A 25,510-nucleotide genomic window follows, 5' to 3' on the forward strand; every position below is an offset into this window, starting at 1 on the left:
ACATACATGACTTTATAATTAATAATCTTAAATTGAAAACAATAAGTTATAATCAATAATTAGCAATATGTACAATAAGGGGAATCGAGAGAAAGTTGTAAAAAAACATTTTTTTAGGTTAAATGCGCACTGATAAAAGAATACTCACTTTCTTTGGAGGCTTCAATATAATTCTGCAGGTTAAAACTAATCAAAACATCTCTTATTTCCATATTTGATTTCATCATTGTCATTGCATTATTGTATAGATTATTGATTTTTAACTCTCAGAAGCCACACGACGCGCGGCACGATCTTCCTGTATTTACGGACAGTTCGTACGTTAGTGTTTTGCGAACTAATGCAAGGCAGTAATTTTTTTTAATGCATTTCAATTTATAGGCATAAAACTGACGTTACAATTATTTTAGGTTAGAATTAATACGATAATATTAAAGTTTAGCAGTTACTGAAAATATTAGATTTAGATGTAAAAATAAAGGAGCACATTGTCTTGCAAACAACATCAAAAACTAAAGGAACTGTAGGTAGTAATTCATTTAAGTCTTATATCAATATTTAATTTAATAATGCTATTCATGAAGTATCAATGATATTAAAGTATGCTGTTATATAATAGTTGTAAATGATTATTTTTTTTTTAGAACCAACATTTAATTTTTGTTAAATAAATCCAGTTAAACAGCTAATGATTTCTGATTACCAAAATCATGAACATACTTTTGATTCAACTATGTCAACTTAGAAAATAAAAACTTAATTTGATTAAGAAGAGGTCTTTGGTTAAGGAAGATTATGATGCAGTGCACCACTACCAGGTAGGAGAAGGTGGAGAAGGAGGAGGAGGAATAGGAGGTACCACCTTGTTTATGCGTACTAAGTTTATCTCCATTCTTTGTACTGCACTCTGCGATGAGCTTGATGAATCCAGTTAAATAGATAAGGATTTCTTATTAATAGAATCGTGAAAATACTTTTGTCTCAACTATCTCAATTTAGTAAACGACAATTTAGTTTAACTAATGAGAAATATTTGGTTTACAGAGATTATCATATATCCTCTATTTCTATATACTATACTATTTTTGTATTTTTTAAATTTTCATATCACAACATTTTTATTGAAGATTTCCAAACAGTACATGTTCATGTCATCACTGTATCATTTTTTCCTATATTTGATTCACAGTTTCCTTATACTAAATTTTAATATGGCTGAATTTATTCTTATCATTCATGATACTTTATTGCAAGTACGTAAATTCTAACAAGAGCTTTCAAATTATACGTTCTTCATCTCAAAATAGTTGATTCAATACTACGAGGCTAGCTGGTATTAATTCTAAATCAACCCACTATTTTTAAAAAGATCTCTTAAGAATCTGTTGGCATTCCTCAAAATTCGTGCACAAATGTTTATATGATGTAATTCATTTTGATGAGGCATGCTGTGAGATTTGTAACTGATTTCGAGTCGCTCAATCGCAAACCCTTCTATCGTCTTGTAAATTTTACCAAATTATTTTTGAGTTGAAACATTTTTTAATACATAGCTCTTTCTATCTCTCTCTTTCTCCCTAAGCTATACATGCTGCATATCATTTACCATCCTTATCTAATAATAATATATCTCCTTCTTTGTCTAATTGTTCCAGAAGATTCTAAGTTATAATCGACACGTGTGGTATATAATATTGAAAAACGCAAAAAAGTAATGCAACATTAAAAATAACCTTGAAGTTGTTTTCGAAACAAATTTCGTAGTAGGAATTCGATGACGTCATTGAGAATATTCTGGAAACATAGCATAAACCACTAAATCTATAGAATATCGGTAAGGTTGATTTCTAGGGTCTCTGAATTAAATTAGCTAGCTAGAAAGCAATATATCATCCTTGATTTCTGTAAACTATATTAATTTTTATATTTTTAAATTTCTATTTGACTAAATTTGGATTTAAAAGTTCCAGAAAATAGATGCTCCCGTGCCCACTGTATCATTTTTTCCAATGTTTAATTCACAGTTGCCTTGCGTTACATTTTAATACTGCTGAATTTATTTTTGTTATTTATGATGCTTTATTTTAATGTTTGGAGTAAGTGAATTGAATCTTCTTTGACAGATTATACTGTTATGTGAAAGATGATTTCAACGTTTCTGAGTCAACTCTAATATTTATAGAGCTGATTTATTTTATAAATTCTAGTAAGCATTTTCCAATTGTATTTTCTTCATCTCAAATGGCTGATTTGACATCCTAGCTATATCAATATAAAATTCTAAATCTGTTACAGTGATCAACTGTATGTACTGGGACCGCTTAAGAATCTGTTGTTATTTTTCAAATCGATCAATCGCAAAGCCTTCTGCAATCTTACAAAATTATTTTTGACTAAAAACATTTTAATACATAGCTCTCCATCTCTCTTTCCCCCTAAACTATACATGCTGCATATCATTTACCATCCTTATTCATTATTATAACCCATCTTTGTCAAAATATTCTACATTGTTCTAAATTATAATCGACACGTCTAGACACGTTTGAAATATAACGTTTTTCAGCGTTAAAAATGTAATGCGTCATTTACAGTAACCTTGAAGTTGTTTACGAACAATTCTTTTCAGATATTGCGTAGTACAATTTGATAATGACGTCATTTGTTCTAAAAGATTCAGCATTATAAAAGAAAATGTTAACGCTGAATTGAATCCTCCTCGATTTTCTGTAGCCTATATTATAGAGTAGCCTTAGTGGAGGATTGAAAACATATTTAAATATCTGTGGATAATTTCCGGTGTCAGTTTTTTGTTATAACCCCTAGAAAATCCAATATGGCGGCCAAAATTTAGGACTTTAAAAAAGAACAAAGGATTCCGCACAAAATGCCAACAAAAAGCGTGCAGTCATTTGGAACTGCGCAGAATGCTACTGCGCACTCTGTGTGCATTACAATGTTCACATTCGCTGTATGTGCGCGCCGATCTACGGCGCAGACAGTCTTCGATCCCTAGCTGGCTCACTGAGCTGGCGACGATTTTATGGCGTGTTATGCGTAGGGGATGAAATTCGTCTTTTGCTATAAATCTTTCCGTGACAGAGATCACGTTTGAGTGGCGGCGCTAACGGTTGGATCCGTAGGTAATAAAATTCTTTTTGTATTTGAAATCTGTCTAGCGGTTACATTTCGTGTCGATCGTGATTTTTGTATATAGTGCGTTTTAGAATATCCACGTTACTGTTCATTATAAGAAAAAAAAATGAGTTCAAGAACTCCTTGCGCTGAGAAAGTTAATACGTTTTGTCACGTTTGCGGAAAGTATGAAACGGAGAAATACCGTCGATCAATTAATGATTCGATAAAAACGTCATACTTCAACTGTTATGGGACTTCAATGAAAAATTTGGATGAACCATGGGTACCAACCTCAATTTGTCATGCTTGTAGATTAAATTGGTCAAATTAGGAAGATGAAAGTACCAAGACGCAGACTGTTATTCAACCACCTGTTTGGCGTGAGCCCAACGATCATGATACTGATTGTTATTTTTGCTTACGCAAAACAGGTGGTTTTTCTAAAAAGTATTTAGAGAAGATCGTTTACCCTGATGTAAAAAGTGCTACACCAGCCTTGCCTTGACTGAATGGGCAATCGTTAGTCTTGCCTTGACTGGCTGGGCGATACAACGTCTTGCCTTTATTGGCTGGGAAATTCAAAGTCTTTCCTTGATTGGCTGGGCAATCTAAAGTCTTTCCTTGATTGACTGGGCAACCTAAAGTCTTGCCTTAATTGGCTGAAAAATATTAAGTATTTCCTTGCTTAGCTGGACAATCCCAAGTCTTGCCTTAACTGGCTGGGCAATCGTAAGTTTTGCCTTTCCTGGCTGGACGATTGAAAGTCTTGCCTTGCCTGGCTGGATGATTCAAAGTCTTGTCTTGCCTGGCTGGACGATAAAAAGTCTTGCCTTTATTGGTTGGGAAATCCAAAGGCTTGCCATAATTGGCTGAGCAATCTAAAGTCTTACCTTAATTGGCTGGAAAATATTAAGTACTTTCTTTCTTAGCTGGACAATCCTAAGTCCAGCCTTAAGTGGCTGGAAAATATTGAGTCTTGGCTTAGTGAGCTGGAAAATCCTAAGTAAATTTACAATATTAAATGAATCATAATAGTAAAATTTTTTTTTTTAAAACCCTGTTTTCCATATTCGCTCTTCTTGGAGTTATAACAAAAAACCGAGCCAATCGGAAGGGAACCCCCGATAACCCCTCGGATAACATTTTTAAGAGACAATGGCATACCATCTCGGCGTTAATGGGTTAATACGCTAAATTGAAAAATTTAATTTCAAGGTTAGCCCACTTGTAGTGTGGAATTCAATTATTTCACGAGATGTCAACGACTAAATTCGCTGCTGCCAGGGTTAGGTGGGTTAGCCTGCTTATAATTTGGTAGGGAAAATTTCTGGGTTTAGGTGGATTAGCAAGTAGGTGGGTTAACCCACTTGTGGCATGGAACTTCATTATTCCAAGAAAAATATGCGACTAAACTTATTTTTCCCAGAGTCAGGTGGGTTAGCATGCTTGTGGCTTGTTAGGGGTGGTTTCTACCCCTAGGAAACGGCTTCCGTAGAAATGAAAAGACACGGGTTCCATATTTTTTATTGTTTTATCAATGTGCAAAGTTTGGTTCCAAACGACTGTACGCTTTTTTGTTGGTATTTTGTGCGGGATCCTTTGTTCTTTTTTAAAGCTCTAAATTGTGGCCGCCATATTGGATCTTCTAGGGGTTATAACAAAAAACTGACACCGGCAATAGAAAGTGCACCCTCGAAAACTCCTGAGATAATATTTTGAAGAAAATATATCGTACCGTCAGCAATAGAGAATGCGTTGTATAAATCTGAACACCTCAGCGTTAATGGGTTAAAACACTAAAAAAAATTCAAATTACAATATTTTGGTGAAAAATAAAGATATCCTAATAAATCAAAGTAGGTTTGGAAGGACAAGATTAGTACTTTCAAATTCCATATTAGCTTTTGTGGTAGACTAGTTTCTTGTTCGGTTACATAACCTCAAAAACAGCTGAAAAACGCGTTTTTGCAGATTTAGGTTAGAATATCTTGAAAACCTGACGTACAGGAGCAATTTTCAGCTCGGATTCGGATTCAGCGCATCAAAATCCTTCGGAAATGTTTGGTCGGCTTTCTGGCTTTTGACGTTTGTCAATTTTTGACAGCCTGTGTAATCAAACAGGATGCCATGCATAACCCTCATATCAAATTTCATCTGTCCACCCGCATCTTTTGCGCATTAAACAAATTAAGGCAGAAATTTTTATCTAAAATGTTATCTATCAGGAAGCAATAAATCAAATTATTAGTCAAAACAGGATGCCATACATAGGTCTCCATATAAAATTTCACCTATACACCTGCATCTTTTGCGCATTTAACGAACAGACTTATCTATCAGGAAGCAATAAATCATCCTTGTTTTTCTCACCATACGCTTGAACCTGTTTACATGAATTTGGCTACAGACTATTGCGCAATCGTGACGTCATCAGGGGCCTACGAGAAAGATCTCAAAGCTTAGCACGGACCGAACCCTTTTTTCCCAGAAAATTTAACAAGGACACGAAGCACTACAGGTCGAAGCTTCTCGATGTCGGTAAGGTAGGAATCGTGGTCCAGAACCCGCCTTATACATCTACTCTAACTTTTTTTACAAGTTTAAAATTGGAATGAATATAATGTATGTGATAAACGGATAGAGATACGCTAAAACATACTACTGCGAATCACTCTGCACTCGAGTGGCGTTTAGGTGACGAAATCAGCACAAACAGATCCTGAAACTGCACTGATAGTCCAGTGCCGTTTCCTAGTCCCGTTTGATCGGCACGGAATCACGCAGCACTGCAGTGCGTTTTAATATTTAATTTATATGAAATTTAAGCAAAACTAATCTTAACATCTAAAGACAGTATTTTCAGATATTTAAAATATCTTGAATATACGCAGCAAAATTGAATTTAAGATTTTTTCTTTTCTTTAGATAACGTATGCCAAAAATTAGATCAAAATGGCTTCCCCGTCTAGTTTCAGTTTTTAAGGGACAATTTACCGAAAATTTCCAGAGACCTTAAAATTTTATTTCTTTAGACGTCGTTTAAAAAACTTAACCGCCAAATAGTCGGTAAATAGCACCTTATATATGTGGCCATTCAGCCACCCATCTCACGGTCATTAGACGTGGCCACATGTGTGCTTTACCGCGGTTTTATTTGGAGCCGGTGACATTTTTTCAGATGGCAGTTGCAACCAGTGGGACCATGCGGTGGTTCTTTGACCTTTTTTTTAATTATGTGTATAAGTTTTTAATTTCAAATAAAAAATTAGTCATTTAACCAGTTTTTTTCGAATTTTTTCTCTAGGTATTAAGTAAGTTTAAAGATAAGTATTTAATCAATTTTCTTACCAGTTAGATGTGTTTCGAAGAGTAACTAAGATTAGCCATTTATCGTCGATGATATACTGACAAAGGTTTCGTATTGCCAAAGGTTGCTTACATTTCAGAACCTTTTGCGTTCCTTCTTGAATTATTGGTTCCCCAGAGATTGTAAACCACTGCAATATTAATGTAATTTTCTTGTTTTACATAAAGAAAGTATTTATCAATAATACAATATTATGTATAAGGACGTTTTGTAATAGAACACGAACAAGCATCTGAAAAAATCATTACTACTAAAAAAAAGTCAGGAATCATTAGACGAAAATTCCGGAATTCTGCCATTTCCAGCTGCTTTTGTTACGTTTTTCGACTGGAATCGTCAAACAGTCAGAATTCGCTAAAAAATGTTCATAAATCGTCAGAGCTTGGGTTTTGAAGGATAATTTTGTTGTTAGGGTTCCAAGAGTATAATGGCATAAAACATCATTCATTTGATATTTCCCATGTTATTTATATCAGTATTTATATTTATTCATGCACATACACTAAGAGACCTTTAGATAGACTAAATGAAAAAATTAAATTAGAATTTAGTATACTATTTTTCCAAAATAGAGAAAACCGAGGTTTTATTACACTTATTCGTATTACAGTACCGGAGATTAATATTATCATACGAGTATTTAAAACACGAAGACGATAAGGTAGTATTCTAAATATGAAATATTATGAGTCTCCATTTCAACCAGTAACACTATGAAAAAAATTAAAACAAAAATTAAACAAGAGAAATAGTGAATATCATAATCTTGAAAACGTATTTTAGAAGTTGATATTGTAAATATGAAGTTGACAGAAACCTGAGACGCATAGCAAACTATAAAATCATTATTCTTTACAAATAAGTAGTATATTTTTGTCTCGGTGATTGGATAATACAAAATATTAAACGACAGTGTGCTGCAAAAGTCTAATTTCGCGACGTTCTACGGTATACGAAAGCCACTGTTTTCTACGTTCGTATCAAGAAAATATTATATTAAGCAACGAGTGCGGACAATCGTTGACTCCGCACGAATTATTCATACCATTTTTAATGATAAGTGATGCTAATGAACCGCGACTTTCTCAACTGCGCATCCTAGCTGACTGTTCTTGTGAAAGAACCTCGGAGGATCCTGCACATGTTCCTGTACACGAAACTGCACACGATTCTGTGCAGGTAATATTGGCGGTTCTGGTGCAAGAATTTGGTGAACTAGACTATACATGATCATGCGAAGGAACTTGTATACAAGCTAATTTTCGAACGGTCCTGTACAGGCCCCTTAACAGAGTCAATTCAGGTGTTGGTTTAGGTACAGGAGCATATTGAAGATCTTATACATGAACCTGTGTGAGGACTCACTGGCGATGATTCGCTAGTGGCATGGATCTCTCGATGGTGAGTTGGAAGGGAATAAAAGCAAGGCAATTTTGTAGCTGTAAGCAACTTAAGTTTTCACAATAGCTTTCTGTAAAGGAACTTATACTTGTTTCTGTACAGGATTCATTTAAAGGTTCCATTCCTATACACGTTTCTGTACAAGAACCTGCGGCTCAATTTTCTTCACAAAAGAACCTTTACAGGAACCCGTAAAGGATCATTTAAAGGTTCCTTCGTCGGTACATGTCCCTTTGCCAAAATCCTGCACAGGAACCGTCCAGATTAACAGTGCTGGTCCATGTACAGAATCTTCCGTGTTTCCTGTACATGAATTTTCAGCTGGGATGTTCCGAAAAGCGCGGGCCTCTTTAAAATTAAAAAGTATAAATTTGTAATATTACATCAATAATGAATTATTTAAAGAAATACGTTATTTCCTAGATTCAATTCAATTAATCTGTTAAAGTGAAAATTAGTTTAAAATAATGATATGTTTTATTATTGATAGTATTTATTTATTTTGAGGGGGGCAACCCACGTAACACCTGAAGAATAAGGGTATATTTTGCGATTTTTTGGGGGATGAAGAATATAACAAATCTTTCCAAAACTTTTATGGTTTATCATTGAACTTTTGAACTAAGAAAAAAACTTTCTTCAGCCATAAATATGCACAAAATTTTTAATTATAAGGGCAGATGTTGAACATGTTCAGCCGGGTGATGTGAAATTGCCCGCACTCTAGTTTTTCACAGATTCGTCTGAAACGAAAAAACAACAGTTTTTTGAAGTTTATATGCATAGCTTTTGTGTGAACCAAAAAAAGTTTAAAAATACTCTTTTTTGACAAAATGGCGTCCGTTTAAAAGAAAATTTGATTTTTATCCAAAAATTTGCATGAAATTGTTTTAAAAAAAAATGAAAATTCAGGTGCAGTTCCAAATAGGTAAATTCGCCGATTTCCTTCTAACTCCGTATACTTATATATTTTGACGCACTAATTACAAATATGATAGTGACAATTGGCGACCATTCTATTTTTATTGTGAAACCATTAATAAACACATTAGAATCATGAATCTTTGCGTGTACCTCAGCAAATGCGCAAAATATCGCAAAACTTTACAAACAAAAGTTGTAGATCCCAAGGAGGTACACATTTTTTTATACATTTTTTGCCACGAGCGATAGTTTCCGAAAAAAGTTGATGATACATATAATGATGATACATTTAGCTGTCCCAGCTAAACGTTTAGCTGGATTTAGTCTTCCAAAAAACTAAAGCTGTGCGTCCCTATCAATAGAAATTTTAGAGTATTCTCAGGTGAAATAGTCTGGCCAGTTTGAGACTATCTGCAGGTTCGATTTGAATTATTTAGTCTCAGAGATAGTCAGAGTGATTTGGATACTTTTCAAGGTTCTTTTAGAGATCCTTTTTAAGAGTGATGCGAGGGTATTATAATGGTCCTTTTGAATTCGTCACGTACCGGGTGGGCAGAGTTGTTTACAGTAGCTGGCCGTCGTTAACTCGACTCGATTATGAAACCCGTAGATTACGAATTATTGTGTTTTAGGCTGTTAACTATCAAATTAACAAAATTATATTTTTAAATTTTAATACGAAAGCTTAAGAAAGGACCCTTGAGTGTCGGCTACTCTATTGAGTTGTTATTTATGATCGAATTCTTATTTCAATTTCAGCCTCTGGGCTTGTTATTTATGATCGTATTTTTATTTCAATTTCAGAAAGGACATTTTAAAGCCTTCAAAACATTTAAACTCATGAACGTTGGGAATCTCTGCATGTGCCACACTAGCGCCATTCTCAAGAAGATAAAACACGTCACTGCATTATGTACAGCCAACAGAAAACTGCTCATTTTTTATGTTAATTTGCAGAACTTTGTTTCTCTTGTGTCTATTTTTCCATGGCGCCAAGTTTATCCAATCCTGATCAATAATAGAAAATTAAATAAAACACGAGCCTTGAGGCGCCTATGATAAGCCGGCAAAATTACATGTTTCCTCCATTAGAGGCAGCACTTTTCGAGCTTAAATTCATCGGTAAATTTAAAAGAGCCACAATTCAGACTACATTTGAAATTCAAAGGGTAGTACATTTAGATGATCAAAACAAGATAGAGATGAGAGGGGGAGTTACTATAAAATAACTTCAACTAACACACTAACATATCCGACAGTATTATTTAAAACCAAATAATTATAATTGTTTAAATACTAGGCAGTCTGATAATTACCTGAAAAATTCTAAGAGATGGCATTAGTATTCACTAATGTGAACCATTTTCGTCGAGCTTGATCCTTCAAATGACGCCTCTCAAAACTTCAGCCATTTATGTTTACGCATTTACAAGTTACAGCACTGAGAAGCGACTAACCTCCGAGTTTTTTTTTAATATGGAAAAATCTGAGTTTCGAGTTTTGATCAAATACTACTATCTTCGCAAGAAAACGATATCAGAGACCAAGGCCAAGCTGGATAATTATTACCCGGACTCTGCACCGTCGATTGGAACGAATCATAAGTGGTTTACGAGTTTCGTTGTGGCCGTACGAGCACAGTTGATGCTGAACGATCGAGCGCCCAAAAGAGGTCACTACACCAGAAAATGCGAAAAAATCCATGATATGATGTTGAATGATCCCAAAGTGGAATTGAGAGAGGTAGCTAATGCTGTAGGCATATCATTGGAACGTGTGGGAAATATCGTGCATTCAGTTTTGGGTATGAAGAAGCTCTGCGCGCGATGGGTGCCGCGTTTGCTCACAGTGGACTAAAAACGAATTCGTGTGACAACTTCCCAGCAGAATTTGGCATTATTTTCGCGTAAGCCGACCGAGTTTATGCGCCGATTCATAACCATGGATGAAACCTGGATCCACTACTACACTCCTGAGTCAACGCAACAGGCAAAACAGTGGGTTCCACCGGGCCAAAATTCTCCGAAGCGTCCAAAAACGCAACAATGGGTCGGAAAGGTTATGGCCTCCGTATTTTGGGGTGCACATGGCATAATATTCGTGGACTATCTTGAAAAAGGTACAACCATACCCGGAGCATACTATTCATCATTATTGGACCGATTGAAAATCGAAATCGCCGAAAAACGACCGCATTTGAAGAAGAAAAAACCGCTTTATCATCACGACAATGCGCCTGTTCATTCATGCTTAGTTGCACAAGCAAAATTGCATGAAATCGGCTTTGAATTGGTTCCTCAGCCACCGTATTCACCAAACCTGGCCCCCAGCGACTATTACTTGTTCCCTAACCTGAAGAGATGGCTCACCGGTAAGCATTTTTACTCAAATGAGGAGCTCATAGCTGAAACTGAGGCGTATTTTCGAGACCTTCCGATCGAATACTTTTCGGGCGGTATCAAATAGTTAGAAAATCGTTGGACTCGCTGTATCCACCTTAAAGGAGAGTATGTTGAAAAATAAAACCGACTTTGGCCAAAAAAACGTCTCCGTGTTTCATTTTTCAGGGACTTATCAGACTGCCTAGTATGTCCATTTAAAATTAGAATGAGAATCGCGATTTCCTTTATACAAAACTTCATGTTTTAGTACGAAAGAACTAAGAGTAACTAGACTGAAACAGAAATCTACTTTAGCTTAAAAGTAACGAGAAATTGAGTAGGAAAATCAAACTTTTGGCTGATTATAAATTCAAATAAATTATTAACTTAATCGGTCTAGAAAAATAAAAAATGTAATTTTATTCGAAATTTTATGATGAAATCAAGGCATCTGTTCATAGGATTCACGAATGGTGTTAACAAATAAAAATTAAAAGATACAAAATAATAGTTTCAAGAGCTTGGTAATGGAATGTAGGAGTTGATCCAGCTATCGATTAAGGTTATCTTATGCCTAGATGTCCTAGCGACTTGAAAAACAGTTTTAGTTTATCAGAAGTGAAATGTTCTGGCTGAATTCCGATGTGTTTACCACCAATTATGAGTAATGCATGACTGCATGTAAATGAGTAGGAGTAAATCTATTAAAGAGAGGCGAAAGATAGTAGCAAGTGTACTTACTTAAGAGTTGTTATCCGGGATACAGAACTTGTAATTTAATTTTGCCTTATCAAATTGTTGTTTTCAATTCCAACTTAATTAAATTTTAATTTATGAATTTAATTAAATCGAATTTAACTACTTTGATTGCTCATCGGTGACCTTTTTCTATTGGTGATGTGGAGTTTTGGATGATTGTGGGACTTTGCAGATTTATTGAGGAATCCATATACGTTTCGCGCCAAATTGACCAACGGCGTGTTACACACTGTAACGAGCGGAACTCTATTTAGGCGCGAAAAGTTGAAATATTTAAAATGATAATTTTAAAACAGGTCTTTAAATTTCCGTTTCTGTCCGTTTCTGCAATTAAGGGTTTGGAAATCCAACTCCAGTGATGAAATCCTTGACTGAAAATCTTCTAAAATAAAAATCATTAATTCAATTTAAGGCTTAAAAAAGATAATAAAACTGCAATTTTTATTAGTGAATCAATAAACAAATATTTGATTAATCTGGACTTGTAAACTTTATCTTTACAAACTTTAATTTAATATCTCGAGATAAATAACGAACGAGCCGCGGCTGTGCACCAGATTCTTCTGGTTCTTTACTTCGGCGTCCGAAGCTTCGATACCGTCGCAGCGGTCCTCAGCTTCCCCCAAATGTTCATACATTCTTTCATTACACATTGGCTCTAATCCCTACTCTTAAATTCTATATTTCTTCTTAGCCTCCTAAACCCAACTATGGATTGCGTAATCAGTAACCCTCTGTTCTCATGGAAAGCCATCGAATACGATAGATTCCAGGCGTGACTTTTTTATAAACAGTTCTCTTATCGTGACCTATATCAAAACCTAACATTTCCGAGACACTTTTCAAATCGGTATATTTTATTGCCGAAACGACGACTCTATGTTGACGGTTCGAAAGTAAAATCTAAATTATACATCCTGCTGGCAAATGTTAATACTTCTTTCGTAAAATGAACATGATGCCAATATTTAATCTTAAATATACATTCGCTCACATTCATCATACTAGTCTTCACATTTTAATTACAGAAAAAATGATTTATCGTTAAAGATATTTTCTTCCTCTTCATGCCGACTTTCCCGACTGTTGCTTTGCCAATCTTTTCTCAAAAGATATTTTATTCTCAATTCAAATGTATTCGCATTATATCTCATTTATTTCAAATTGCAAAATCGCGCATTTCATCTTACCGATGGTGCTGTTCCTAGCGGAAAGAATGCGATTTATATCTGCTCATTACACTTCTCTCCTTAGAAAAAAGGAACTTCCATAAAGTGGCTTTTTCAATTTAAAGAATTTCGTCCAATTTTTAATGAAATTCTCATTCACGCAAGATGTTTAGTTGCAACATAGATTATGATAAATTGTGACTGGTGATATTTAGTGAAAAACTGGTGAAAAAGAATTAAACCAGTGCGTTTATCCCATCCCTGGATAACAAATACAAAAGTTTTCATTTGTGTAAACTTTGCAACGTCCTTTAATGTAAGTTCTAAATCACTTCTTAATTAGTAATATTTACAAGTAATTATATATGCTATTATCTACTTTACTTTAACTTTGGCATTTCAATTAATTATCTCTAGCGTCCTTGTCGATACTTATTTCTAACCTTGATTACTTACACGTAAACAATGCTTTACAAATTAAATATTTGTTTGAACTTTACAGAATATAATGTCATAGCATATTTTACATCAGTTGACGGCTCACGAGGAGCTTAACCGAGAAAATATTTTGTGAGTAGCCACGTTTTAAATTGCATACGATACTTTCTTATGCAATGCATTTGGAATATTCGTCACTAAATGCTAAATTAAAATTTTAATCCTGAGTATTCCGTTTTATTTTATTTGGATCATCGATTGAAATTCTCTGACAGGTCCAACTCCGGATTAAATGAAACCCCCAATTTTCCTGGAAAAAAAGTAGTACAAGAAAATTGTATGAATAGCCAATTATTCTAGCATATGAATAAATATTACTAAATAATATATGAGTTCTAACAATAATCTTTTATTTTTGATTTTTGGCAACAAATCTTTATCAGAGATTCGTCTATAAAATTAAAATCAATTATTACATAAAAACTTCAAACTACTGACTCATTTGTACTTGAAAATAGAAACTTTGTGGTATTTAAAACCTCTTAATAGTTATTTTTTATAATAATTACTTTCTCAAAAATATAATATTCTACAACTAACAAATTTTCGACAATGATCAATTATTAATATTTTTATTTTATTTTTATAAATTGTTAAAGATCTCCTTGTATGAACCTAAATAATTATCTAAGAATAAATCTTTGAAATTAAAAATTTGGCCCCCCTATATGACCTTACATAATTATTTTATAATGTATCGATCCCTTGGCAAATTTCAATTGAAATCAATTATTTCAATTCGCTTCTAATGCTTACATTGGTTACAACCATAATTAGAGGATTCGCTTCTTTCTCTTTTGAATCTCCACTAATAATTGAGGAGTTCTGGACAGGACAAAGACGTTTTTTTATATACTACAATTGTTATGAAGGCTGAAAAAATAAATTGTAATATTAATTTTCACATTTAAGTTTAAACGTATCTCAAAAATGCATATTGGATGCGATTTACATGAACAATAGAAGTTTTCTTTGGTGTGATTTGCAACTCTACACTGAGATCATCAATGACTCTAACGATTTTAAATGGCCCTGAATAATAGTGATCAAATTTGTCCTCCCTCACATTAATTAGTACATAAACGTATTGATTCGACTCAAACTTTTTTTCGTTAATGTTTTGGTCGTAATATTTTTTACAACGTCTTTTTGCAGCTTCTAATCGAGCTTATGCAAGTGATTCTGTTTCTACAATTCGATTTAAAACTTCGTCGACTAATTGCACATATCGAGGCGTCCTAAAGATAGGATGCCAACGCACGCTTTCGACTAGATGATACTTAATCAAAAATATAAACAATAAAAAACTAACCGAGAAGTTAGCGCTAGAAAGTTTCAGCTCGCGAAATTGAGCAAGATGAAGCTAGGAGTTGCTCAAAACTGAAAGATGCTCGCTCACTCCATCGAATCATGAAAGTGCTAACTCGGGCGAGAAAAACATGAAGATAGAATAGGGAGATAGCCCGAGATAGATCTTTCATGCCTTGATGAAGCGAGCGAGCACCTTTTAGTTTTGGCCAACTACTAGCTTCATCTTGCTCAATTTCGCGATCAACACGTTTCTGGCGCTAACTTCTCGGTTAGCTTTTTATTATTTATAATTTTGTTTAAGTACCACCAAGTCGTGGCGTGTGCGTTGGCATCCTACCGTTAGGACGCCTCGATATGTCATAGGTATTTTTTCGTCTCCAAATTCGAAAGGAAATCGTGCCCTTCTCCCAAATACCACTTCGTGAGGAGTCATGTCAGTGGACTCGTGAACGGAAGTATTAAAGGAAAAAATGGCAAATGGAAGCAATTGGTCCCACGTACTTTGCCCACTATAATTGCGTAAGTATTCCACGAATATGTGGTGACTTCTTTCTAACGCCACCAGAGACTGTGGATGATAAGCCTACAATATCCTTTTACCTACAATATCAATTTGTACTTTCTCAAAAATTCTAATAGAAGTGTCAGTCATTCGCATGGTCATTTTTGTCTTTACTCTTGTCAACTTTCGGTTCTGACATGCTTCACATGTTTTTACATAATCTCAAATCTCATTCCTCATACCTTTCCAATAAAATAGTTCCCGAATTCTTTCTGAAGTTTTTGTTTCTCCCTTATGATCACCCACGGTTGAACTATGAAACTCTCTAATAATTTCCGGGCGCTTTTCCACCTCAGGAACTTCGACTTCACCTGTATATACTGTTATCTGGTAACCTCCCTTACCGAAATGTTTTCTGAAAACTTTTTCAATGACTGACCAGGACAATTTATCGAATCCATTCCCTTCTCGTGACAAACTGAGAGTTTCAGTACTTGTAGCTTCCATAGCCTCTCTTAGTGTTATCACCGCAGCCTCTATATTCTTTACAAAAACTTTAGAATCAAATTTCTCTTTAAGAAGCAAATTATAAACTAAACGCTTATCATGAATTTTTGATGTCACGTAACCAATTTCTGCTTCTGTCTGCTTCAGGTTCCAGAGTCTAATTATGGAATTGTCCAGTAAGTCAGTACCTAGGGGTGTAGTAAGTACCCCTTCAACCCTGCATCGAAAATTTGTGTTGCCTCTGCGAAAGCGCTTTCGTTCAATTTCAATCGTTTTTTAGGTCTTACGTCTTCGTTATTCGTCTCATCTCTACTTTTCAAAAAATTTCCAAAAATTCCGTTTAACTTTTCTGTCTCATTTTCACTCTAAGCATCATCATCAAAATGATTAACTAAACACTCAACTGCCTTACTCTCATCAAAATTCTTTTTAATCTGGATGGTGGGTGCCCATATGACTCAACCCCCTTCCGTACTCTGCGTAGAAGAGTCAGCTAAAAACTCAACAGCCGTACTCTCACAAATGGCATCATTACTCTGGATGGCATGTGCCCAGAAGAACCCCCTTCCGTACTCTCGTGGTCTATCAAAAGCTCTGCGGGTACGTTCTCATCTTCCGCGTGGCCCGCGGGTCTACTAAATACCCCCTCTAGGAGGCAGGTGCTCATAGGACCTGCGCATCAGTTTCTGTCTCGTCTTCATCCTGGCGGGACCCGCACCAACCGGAACTAGGCTGGGGTATAGAGCTTACCACCTGACAATCACTCAACCTTGGAACTTCATGTCCCACTAAGACCAAACTGTCTCCAACTGTCTCCTTCCTCAACAAATGCTTCATCCACTTCTATCTCATCTTCGAAACAACAATTACCAACAAAAACTCTTTCTATAGGATATTCGTGGTAGAGGACTTTGCTTTCGAAGAAGCAGTCAATGTTCGACCTACAGCTCTTTGCAGCATTGTCATGACCATCCCCACCACCAATATTCTCTTTACTCTTTTTCTCATTAAAATTTACTGGATTTCGTGAGAGTGCATCCGGAATGGCATTAACACGACCTGGCCTGTATACTATTTTGCGTTCATATCCTTGTAATTTTACTTTCCAACGAGCTAAACGGGATCGCATCGTAGGGTCCTTTAACTTGTTGAATCATACTAATGCTTTGTGATCTGTAACCAACGTAAACTTAGTACCATAGATATATGGTCGAAAATGTTTAACAGCAAATATAATAGCTAAAAGTTCTTTCTCTGTTGTTGCATGATTTATTTCTACTTTATTCATAGTTCGCGACGCATACGCAATAGGTAAATCTTTACCAATTTGACCTTGACTTCATATGGCTCCTATAGAAAAATCAGATGCATCTGTAGTAATTATGAATAGCTTCTCGAATTTCGGGTACTGCAATAGCGGTTGCGTACAGAGAATATTTTTCAATTTATTAAAAGCGCTTTCAGCACAATCAGACCAGACAAATGGCACATCCTGTTTTAATAGCAAAGTCAATGGTTTAGCAATAGTAGAAAAATTTGGTATAAACCGCCGGTAGTACCCTGCTAAGCCCAAAAACTGTTTAACATTTTTACGACCCTTAGGACGAGGGAAGTTGCTCACGGCCTCGATTTTTTTCGGATCAGGTTTAACCCCATCTTCAGAAATTATGTGACCCAATTATCCCATTTTTTGCACAAAAGCCTACATTTATCGGGTTTTAAAATAAGTCCAGCAGTCTTCAAACGCCCTTATAATTTTTTTAATTTTTCGTTGTGTTCTTGTACAGATTTAGCGTAAATGACAATATCGTCCATATATACAAAGAGTTCAACCCCTTGCATCCCTGATAAAACTATATCCATCAAACGTTGAAACGTGGCGGGTGCTGATATCAGCCCAAAAGGCATCCTATTAAATTCGAGATGGTCAAAAAGGGTCGAAAAAACTGTCTTATGTTGGTTCGCCAGATCGACTTCGATCTGGTAAAACCCAGACGCGAGATCGAGCACGGTGAAATATCGATGCCACCCAACTGATGTAATATAGATGTGATATTGGGGAGAGGGTAAGCATTGCCGGCAGTCCTTTCGTTAAGATTGCGATAGTCTATGACCATTCGCCACCTTTTGTTACCCTTAGAGTCCACCTTTTTCGGTACTACCCAAACCGGAGAGTTATAAGTTGAGCTAGAAGGCGATACTGCATTTTGTTCTTTTAATCTATTTGTTTTTGTGCTATTACTTCTGTATGTACTACGGGATACCTATAGTTTGGTTTATTAACGGGTGTATCATCTACGGTTCTAATTTTATGTTTCAAAACATTCGTACAACATAACTTGTCTCCTTCCAAAAAGAATTGATGAGGAAATTTTCCTATACTTTTCAAAAGACTTTCTTTTTCCTCTTTGTTCAAATTGGAAAAATGAAGTTCTGGTAGTAATTTCTTCGCGAAATTATTAATGTTAATATAATAAATAAATTTAATAAACAAATGCATTTATCAGGCAATTTTCGGACTTTTTCATTATTTTCGACAACTCTTTCGTTGTCAAATACCCCAAGAATGCATATATTTCTTAAATTTGTTGAAAAAATCATAGAATGTATCAACTAATTATGCATTTGACTGAAATTATTATGAAGGTCCCAAATGAAAAGACTGACATAAAAAACACGAATTTTTACGTTCACAGATGCGCAAATAATGCGTTTGTTTGTTAAATTGGTCTTGAAAAATCATAAATTTATCAACTAATCATTAATATTGCTGAATTTATTATGAAGATACCAATGAAAGTCTGAAATAGAAAAAAAAACTTCTCCGTTGACAAATGTTGCAATAATGAATTTGTTTATTAAATTTGTTAAAAAAATTATATTGTTAAAAAATTAAGAATTTTGCTGAAATTATTATGAAGTTCCTAATTAAAAAGCTGAAAAAAAAAGAATTTTTATATCCACAAATGTCTGATTAATGTATTTTTAAATTAGAATTATTTTAAAAAATCATGAAATCTATCAATTAATTATAAATGTTGCTTAAATCGTCATAAATTTCCCAATTAAAGAAGTGGTATTGAAAAAAAGGAATTTTACTTCCGATAAATGCCCGAGTATAAATTAATACATCTTTAATCTTTCATTGAATTTTGATCAATTTTATAATGATGTTCATAATTTCAAGTTGAGATAACAAGTTTAAAAAGCGCGCTCAGTTGTTGGAAATTATTATGGCCATCGCAAGACGCAGACCAACGCAGTCCCCCGCCATCATCATGCGTCAACGCAAAGTTTTCCGCATTTTATTAATTATAATAGTTGAAGTGAAGTGCACCAGTTTTCTAAGAGGCCACAAACAAAGAAAAAGAATTAGTGTACAAGTTCCTTGGATTTACGTGCGAGCGATATGCGTCGCAATTGACTGCGCATATGTCTGCTCTGGTGATGGCGCGGCGTGCGGTACAATATAGCATTCTCATTAAGCCAAAAAAATTTAAAGGGCCGAACTTCCAGGGGTATACATGCAAGGGAAAATACATTGCCAGTATAGGGATGACATATTTCGGAGACATTTTTAAAATAAAAGAAGAAAAATGATGAAATATTTTTTCGTAGCAGGGTGTAAGAAACACATTGCTGTGCACCCAGACACAAGATTTTTTCGGATTCCAATAGGCATAACTGAGAAAGATCAAAAGTTTATCGGAAAATCTCGTGCGGGGCCTAGTGATCTGTCAACAAGTAAACTTATTATATTGTCAATGAGAAGAAGGGAAATGTGGATAAGTGTTTTGCGTCGTGGGCCTTTAAGTGCAAGTCAATTAAAAAATGCCCAGATTTGCAAGGAACTTTTTATGAGTGGTAAGTAAGAGATGTATGCTTTTAGAATGTGAGGTTATGTTTCCGAATTTATGTTTACCACAATTGTAGCGAAAGAATTAGGTGATGAAAAAGGAGCCACTCTAAAAAGGAAAAGTTCACTGCCCCGCTACCACCTATCTGCGAAACGGGTTAATTGTCATAGGGATATATAAATTTTGCTTAAAAATCTTTCTAATTAATTCAAGATTCATCATTTTATTTAAAAATTCATTTATTTCGTCAAAAATACAAGTATTTTATTTTTAAAAAAAATTTTTGTGTGAAAATTTGATATTTAACTGCACACGGTAAAAAAATTGAGCTGTGACAGGGATATTATTCCTTATTATAACCAAACATTTAGCTGAAAACGAACGAAGGAATTTAGAAAGATCCCTGGATCAGCGAAAATAAATATCCTTGACTATTTTCCATATACCAGGGATATCGTGTAGTCAAACCCCTGATAAGTATAGCTATAATAGGGATATTAAGAATAGGTGTCTGAAGCAATTATCGGAAGAGCACCGGTGCATTATGGGAGCAGCGAAATAAAATGGCGACGGTCTAATCGGGAACAGTGACAGTTGAGATTTAATTTGGACAATTAAACGCTTTTTACCACTTAAAATGTACGCGAATGTTAATATTAAATGAAGTTTATGATGCAGTAATAATAATTTACATGTGTTTCGATTGTAGGCGATAAATATATTGAAATATCAAGAAAGGCGATAAAAACAACAAACTTGACCTCCAAATGCATTACACGGATTCCAGGGAAATTTATTTTCGCTATACCAGATGAAAAATTGGCTACTGTAAGTTAATATCTGTAAATACTGTAAAATCTGTCGAAAATAATAAACTTTCGAACTTAGCAATTTTGTCCAAATTACTGATTTACGAGAACAATTCACATAAAGTAACTAAATGTGTAACTCTTCTAACTAAACGTTTTACCTAATCCAAGTGTACACTTTCTTTGAGTTTAATATATTCTCGATTCACTCGTTCGCCTCAAGAATTTTTTTTCCGTGCACACATAACTTTTTCAATTTCGGGTCAAAGTGTATCCCTTTTTGGTTAAAAATTCGTATATTTTGTTGTAAAAGTTGTCTTTTTTGATAGAAAATTAATCATGTTATAGCCAGGGAAAATAAAAAACGTATTGGCATAAGGTAGAGATTCTTTAAATTGGTATTTTTTGCCTTTTTGTATCAAGAAAAATCTTAAATTTCATACAGTTCTTTGAGACGTAAATTTTTGTTATTTGTCATAGGAGAATATAAATTTTTCTCTAAAATCCTTTTAATTAATTTAAGATTCATAATTGTATTTAAAAATTCATTTCATTGTTCAAAAATACAAGTATTTTATTTGAAAAATCTTTTTTTTTGTGACAACTTAATATATAACTGTACATATAACTTTTTCCCGTTGGGTTCAAAATGAATCCCTTTTTGGATATAGGTTTATGTAAAAATACTACTTATTTACATTAAACTGTGAAAGAAGAATACAATGTTAAAACTTTATAATAATATCACTTGATTTTTATGATCCTGCGAGCAGATCGCTCTTGTAATAGGCTGCTCCTAACCTCAAAATCTTAATAAAATGTCATCGCCTTTTACGTCAGCAATGGAATTTGACAACTTAAATTGAAATGAATACAATACTACACACGAATATTTCTAAATGTCAATGTTCATACTTATAGAAAATAATAAGTTATAACTAGAATATTAAGTTAAAACTAAAAATACTATATTATTACACTATAACCTCACTCAGAAGCAGAAAAGTATCATTGAACTGCTTAAACTTCACTTTCCTCGCAAAATCAGCTTCTTAAAATTTATAAGCTTCGAAACTTTTATATGCTTTTACTTTTTTTACGGAGTAAAAACTGTAAGATTTAATAAAACATGCACTATTGTCACCGAGAGCACTGATCTTACATTTTCCCTAAAATCTATATCTTTAAGAGCATACGGATCAAAGTTTTCGATTTTTTTTAAATTTTCATATATATCGGGTCTTGACGTCTCCAGACAATTTTCTCAAATATTCACTCTGCACTTCAAAAAAACAAAAAGAATTTAAACAAAGATGGCAATACATGCAAATTATAGGGGCATAAGGAGAAGGCTATTCCCCCTAAGGTCGCTCGGAGCTCGGTGTTTAGAAACTGTCCAGTCAGCAGTTCGAGGGTTCGAATGCTCACAGTTGTGCTTATTTATAAATAAATAAAACTCAAATCGCACAACCCTACTGAAAAGAATCTTTTAGTATATACTAAAGATTCTTAAGGTCAAAGAAGCTCAGAGAAATTCTCCGCAGGTACGCAGGTAGACATTTTTGAGGGTCTAGCCGACACGCAAGGGTCCTTTGTTAAGCTTTCGGATTAAAATCTAGAAGCATATTTTTTTAATTTCATAGTTAACAGCCTAAAACATAATAATTCGGAATCTACGGGTTTCGATGACTTCAGATATCTAACTTTTTTTTTAATACTTAAAATTGGGATTATTAGAACGTTTCTCGTAAATGGAATGATATACGCCAAAAAATACAAGATTTTTGAATTCAACTAGAAAATTGTATATCAGTATATAAGTTATAATTATAAATAAGTATAATGAGAAAATTCATCAATTAAAAAAGTGTTAATAATTTGAAGAGAAATTTAAAAAGTGAGAGCGGATTAGCCACGACCAACTACTGTAAATAACTCTACCCGCCCGGTACGTGACGAATACAAAAGGAACATTATATTATCGTCGCACCACTCTTAAGAAGACCACTAAAAGGATCTGGAAAAGGACCCAAATCTCTCAAACTATCTCGGAGACTATTTTGTTTCAAATCGACTTTGTTTATAGACTCAAATGGGCCAGGCTATTTCGCTAAAGAAAATTCAGAGATTTCGTTCGGTAGGGAAATAAAATTTTTCCCTGCACAGTTTCCTGTGCAGGAAGCTTTATAATATCCTGTCATTTTATACATTGAAATTATTCATGTATGTGTTCCCGTAATAACCTTTGAAGAACCTTGCTAAGATCCTATGTCGGCCATTTGACACTGACCATGGGAGCTATTTCATAAAACCTACAAGCTGCAATTTACAAGTACAAGTCTAGGGAATTGTGACTTCTATTACAAGTGAGCGTTTCATAAAGTAATTGGTACTTTTTACAAGCTGCAAGTACGGCGCCTCTTTTTACAAGTAATATAGTGCAGTTTTACAAGTGTTCTGTTTCATAAAGGTTTTGTCGTGTGAGCAGCACTTGTTTTTTATAGAAAAATTTCGGAGTGCCTTTGCGGTTTGGGTGAAAATATGTACGAGTAAATACTAGTTATGTTTTAAGGAAGTTTACTGAAATTTCTGCCCGTGAAAATTGTATTATGGATTAAGTTAAGAAGCACTTATTAAAGTTTAGATATAACTATCGGTTATTCTGAAGTCGATAAAGAATTACATACATTAAAAGAAGTTCATATATTCATAAATTAAGAAAGGCTACTTGAAGTGACAATTGAAGGCAGCCTCCTGCCTCGACCGTGTATGTGTATGTAGTAGTAGTTTTTTTACGATCCGGAGGGGAAATGTCGGTCAAACTAATCGAACAGGTGGCACCACAAAAAGTAGGTCTGACTTTTTCATTGAATTTCACTAAGAAAAAGCAAAATAATTAAAACTTGATGCTGTTAGCAAATCAACAAAAAATATATGTATGGAAAAATAAGAGTAACTATTACTAATTATTTAAAAATAGAAAAAGTCATAAAAATATGTAGTTTAATATGAATAAAATTTAATTTATAATACATTTAGGAAGCAGTTCGAACTTCATATTTGTATGGTTTATTTTACTGATATTATTGATTTGATTATTTGTTCTAGTTAAAAAAATTATTAACGGTGCTAATAAAAAAATTAACAATATTTAATTCCTCAATGAGAAAATTATTCAAAACATATACATGATTAGAAGAAGTAATAAAAATATATCACTTATATCCAATATAAATATAATAATAATTAAAATATGTAAGACTACAGCTTCAGTTGCAAAGTGAAGAATCTTTGTACCTTTAAAATCTTTACAATTTCGAGTTTTGAAGGAAATATTTTTAAAAAGCAATGGTAATTTTATTTAAAATGTTTGGAGGGAAATATTTGGTAAAAAGTCAATAATAAGTCTGATGAATGAGAACATGAATTTAATATTATTTAATATAATGTATATATTTATTTAAATTGAACCGGACATCATATATACGAATAGTCTTATTATCGGTAAAAAAATTTTTATTTCTGCTAAAAATGCTTCACATTATTATACGAATAACATTTAATAACAAAAATAATTTAAGAGTTTATAATAACCACTGTGATAAACTATTTTGGCAAAATAGTAGAATTTGAGATTTTTGAAATTATAATTTCCTTCAATGGCCAGAAAGACTTCAGGTATTCTTTAAAATAATAAATACTTAATAATATTAGATAAAATATAAGAATTTAAATTTTCCTAAACAAATTAGATAAACAGATTTGAAATTTTGGCCCTTTAGCATGGAAATTTTTTTTATGCACTGGAAATGTTTTAAGTTATTGGACGAATGACTGCTAGTCATCTACATATTAGAAAAGTTAACTATAACCACTGTTATTAACAATTCTCGTGACAAAATATTAAAACTTAAGGTTTTATCAAATTATAATTTACTTTGATGGCCAAGTCGGTGGGTTATTGTCAAAAGATTTTGTATTGAGTCAATCTTAGCATGCAGTGTTATGATTCATTTTCAATCTATTAAAGATAAAAAAAAACCCGTCTTTTATAAGTGAAACTGCCAACATTTAGAAATTGTTTATGTAAATTGTTTTTAAACATGCAAGTTGTTATATTCTACTAAATGTTATCAAAGATACATTTTTCTAGGAATATTCGGAGCCATTGTAGCAACTAAAGAAAATTAAAATGTTGATAAAACCTTACCTTTGAATATTTTGCCACAAGAATTATTTATAACAATTGTTATTGTTAACTTCTCAAATATTTTTGCGATTAGCAGTCATTCGTCCAACAGTAAAAAACAGTTTCAATGCAGAACAAAATTTCTATGCGAAAGGACCAAAATTTTGAACTTCTTTATCTAATTTGTTTACAAAAATTTAAATTGTTATATTTTATCAAATATTATTAAATATTTATTATTTTACGGGTTACCTGAAGTCGTTCTGGCCATCAAAGGAAATTATAATTTGAAAAATCTCAAATTCTAATATTTTGCCACAAGAATTGTTTATCACAGAGGTTATTTTAAGCTTTTAAAGTATTTTTGTTATTAAATGTAATTCCTACATTAATGTGAAGCATTTTTAGCAAAACATCTTTTTACCGATAATAATATTATTGGTCAATTTGTTTATAAAATTGTTTTATAACAAATAAATGGATTAAGAAGCACATTATTTGTATTCTATGAGTTTCTAAACATTTATTTAAGACAATATAAAGTTTTCCTGATCAGTTATTAAAGCGTAAAAAATTGTTATTTAAAAAAATTTAGTTTTTTCATGCTTTGAGTGGAAAAATTATTAATAAAATAATAGAGGAGACAAAAGTTTGTAAAGCTAAGATCTATAGAATTTAATAATCTTTAATTTAAAACA

General features: G+C 33.5%; 1 protein-coding gene across 1 annotated transcript in view; it reads right to left on the minus strand.

Annotated features, from left to right (window-relative positions):
- Window positions 1-25,510, minus strand: part of LOC117174171 — a 166,108-nt gene that overhangs the window by 134,787 nt on the left and 5,811 nt on the right. Inside the window, exon 2 of the mRNA XM_033363000.1 lies at window positions 6,487-6,635. Coding sequence (XP_033218891.1) covers window positions 6,487-6,635 — 149 coding nt within the window. The remainder of the gene's footprint in view (window positions 1-6,486; window positions 6,636-25,510) is intronic.

Source organism: Belonocnema kinseyi, chromosome 6, assembly GCF_010883055.1.
Source record: "Belonocnema kinseyi isolate 2016_QV_RU_SX_M_011 chromosome 6, B_treatae_v1, whole genome shotgun sequence".
NCBI lineage: Eukaryota > Metazoa > Arthropoda > Insecta > Hymenoptera > Cynipidae > Belonocnema > Belonocnema kinseyi.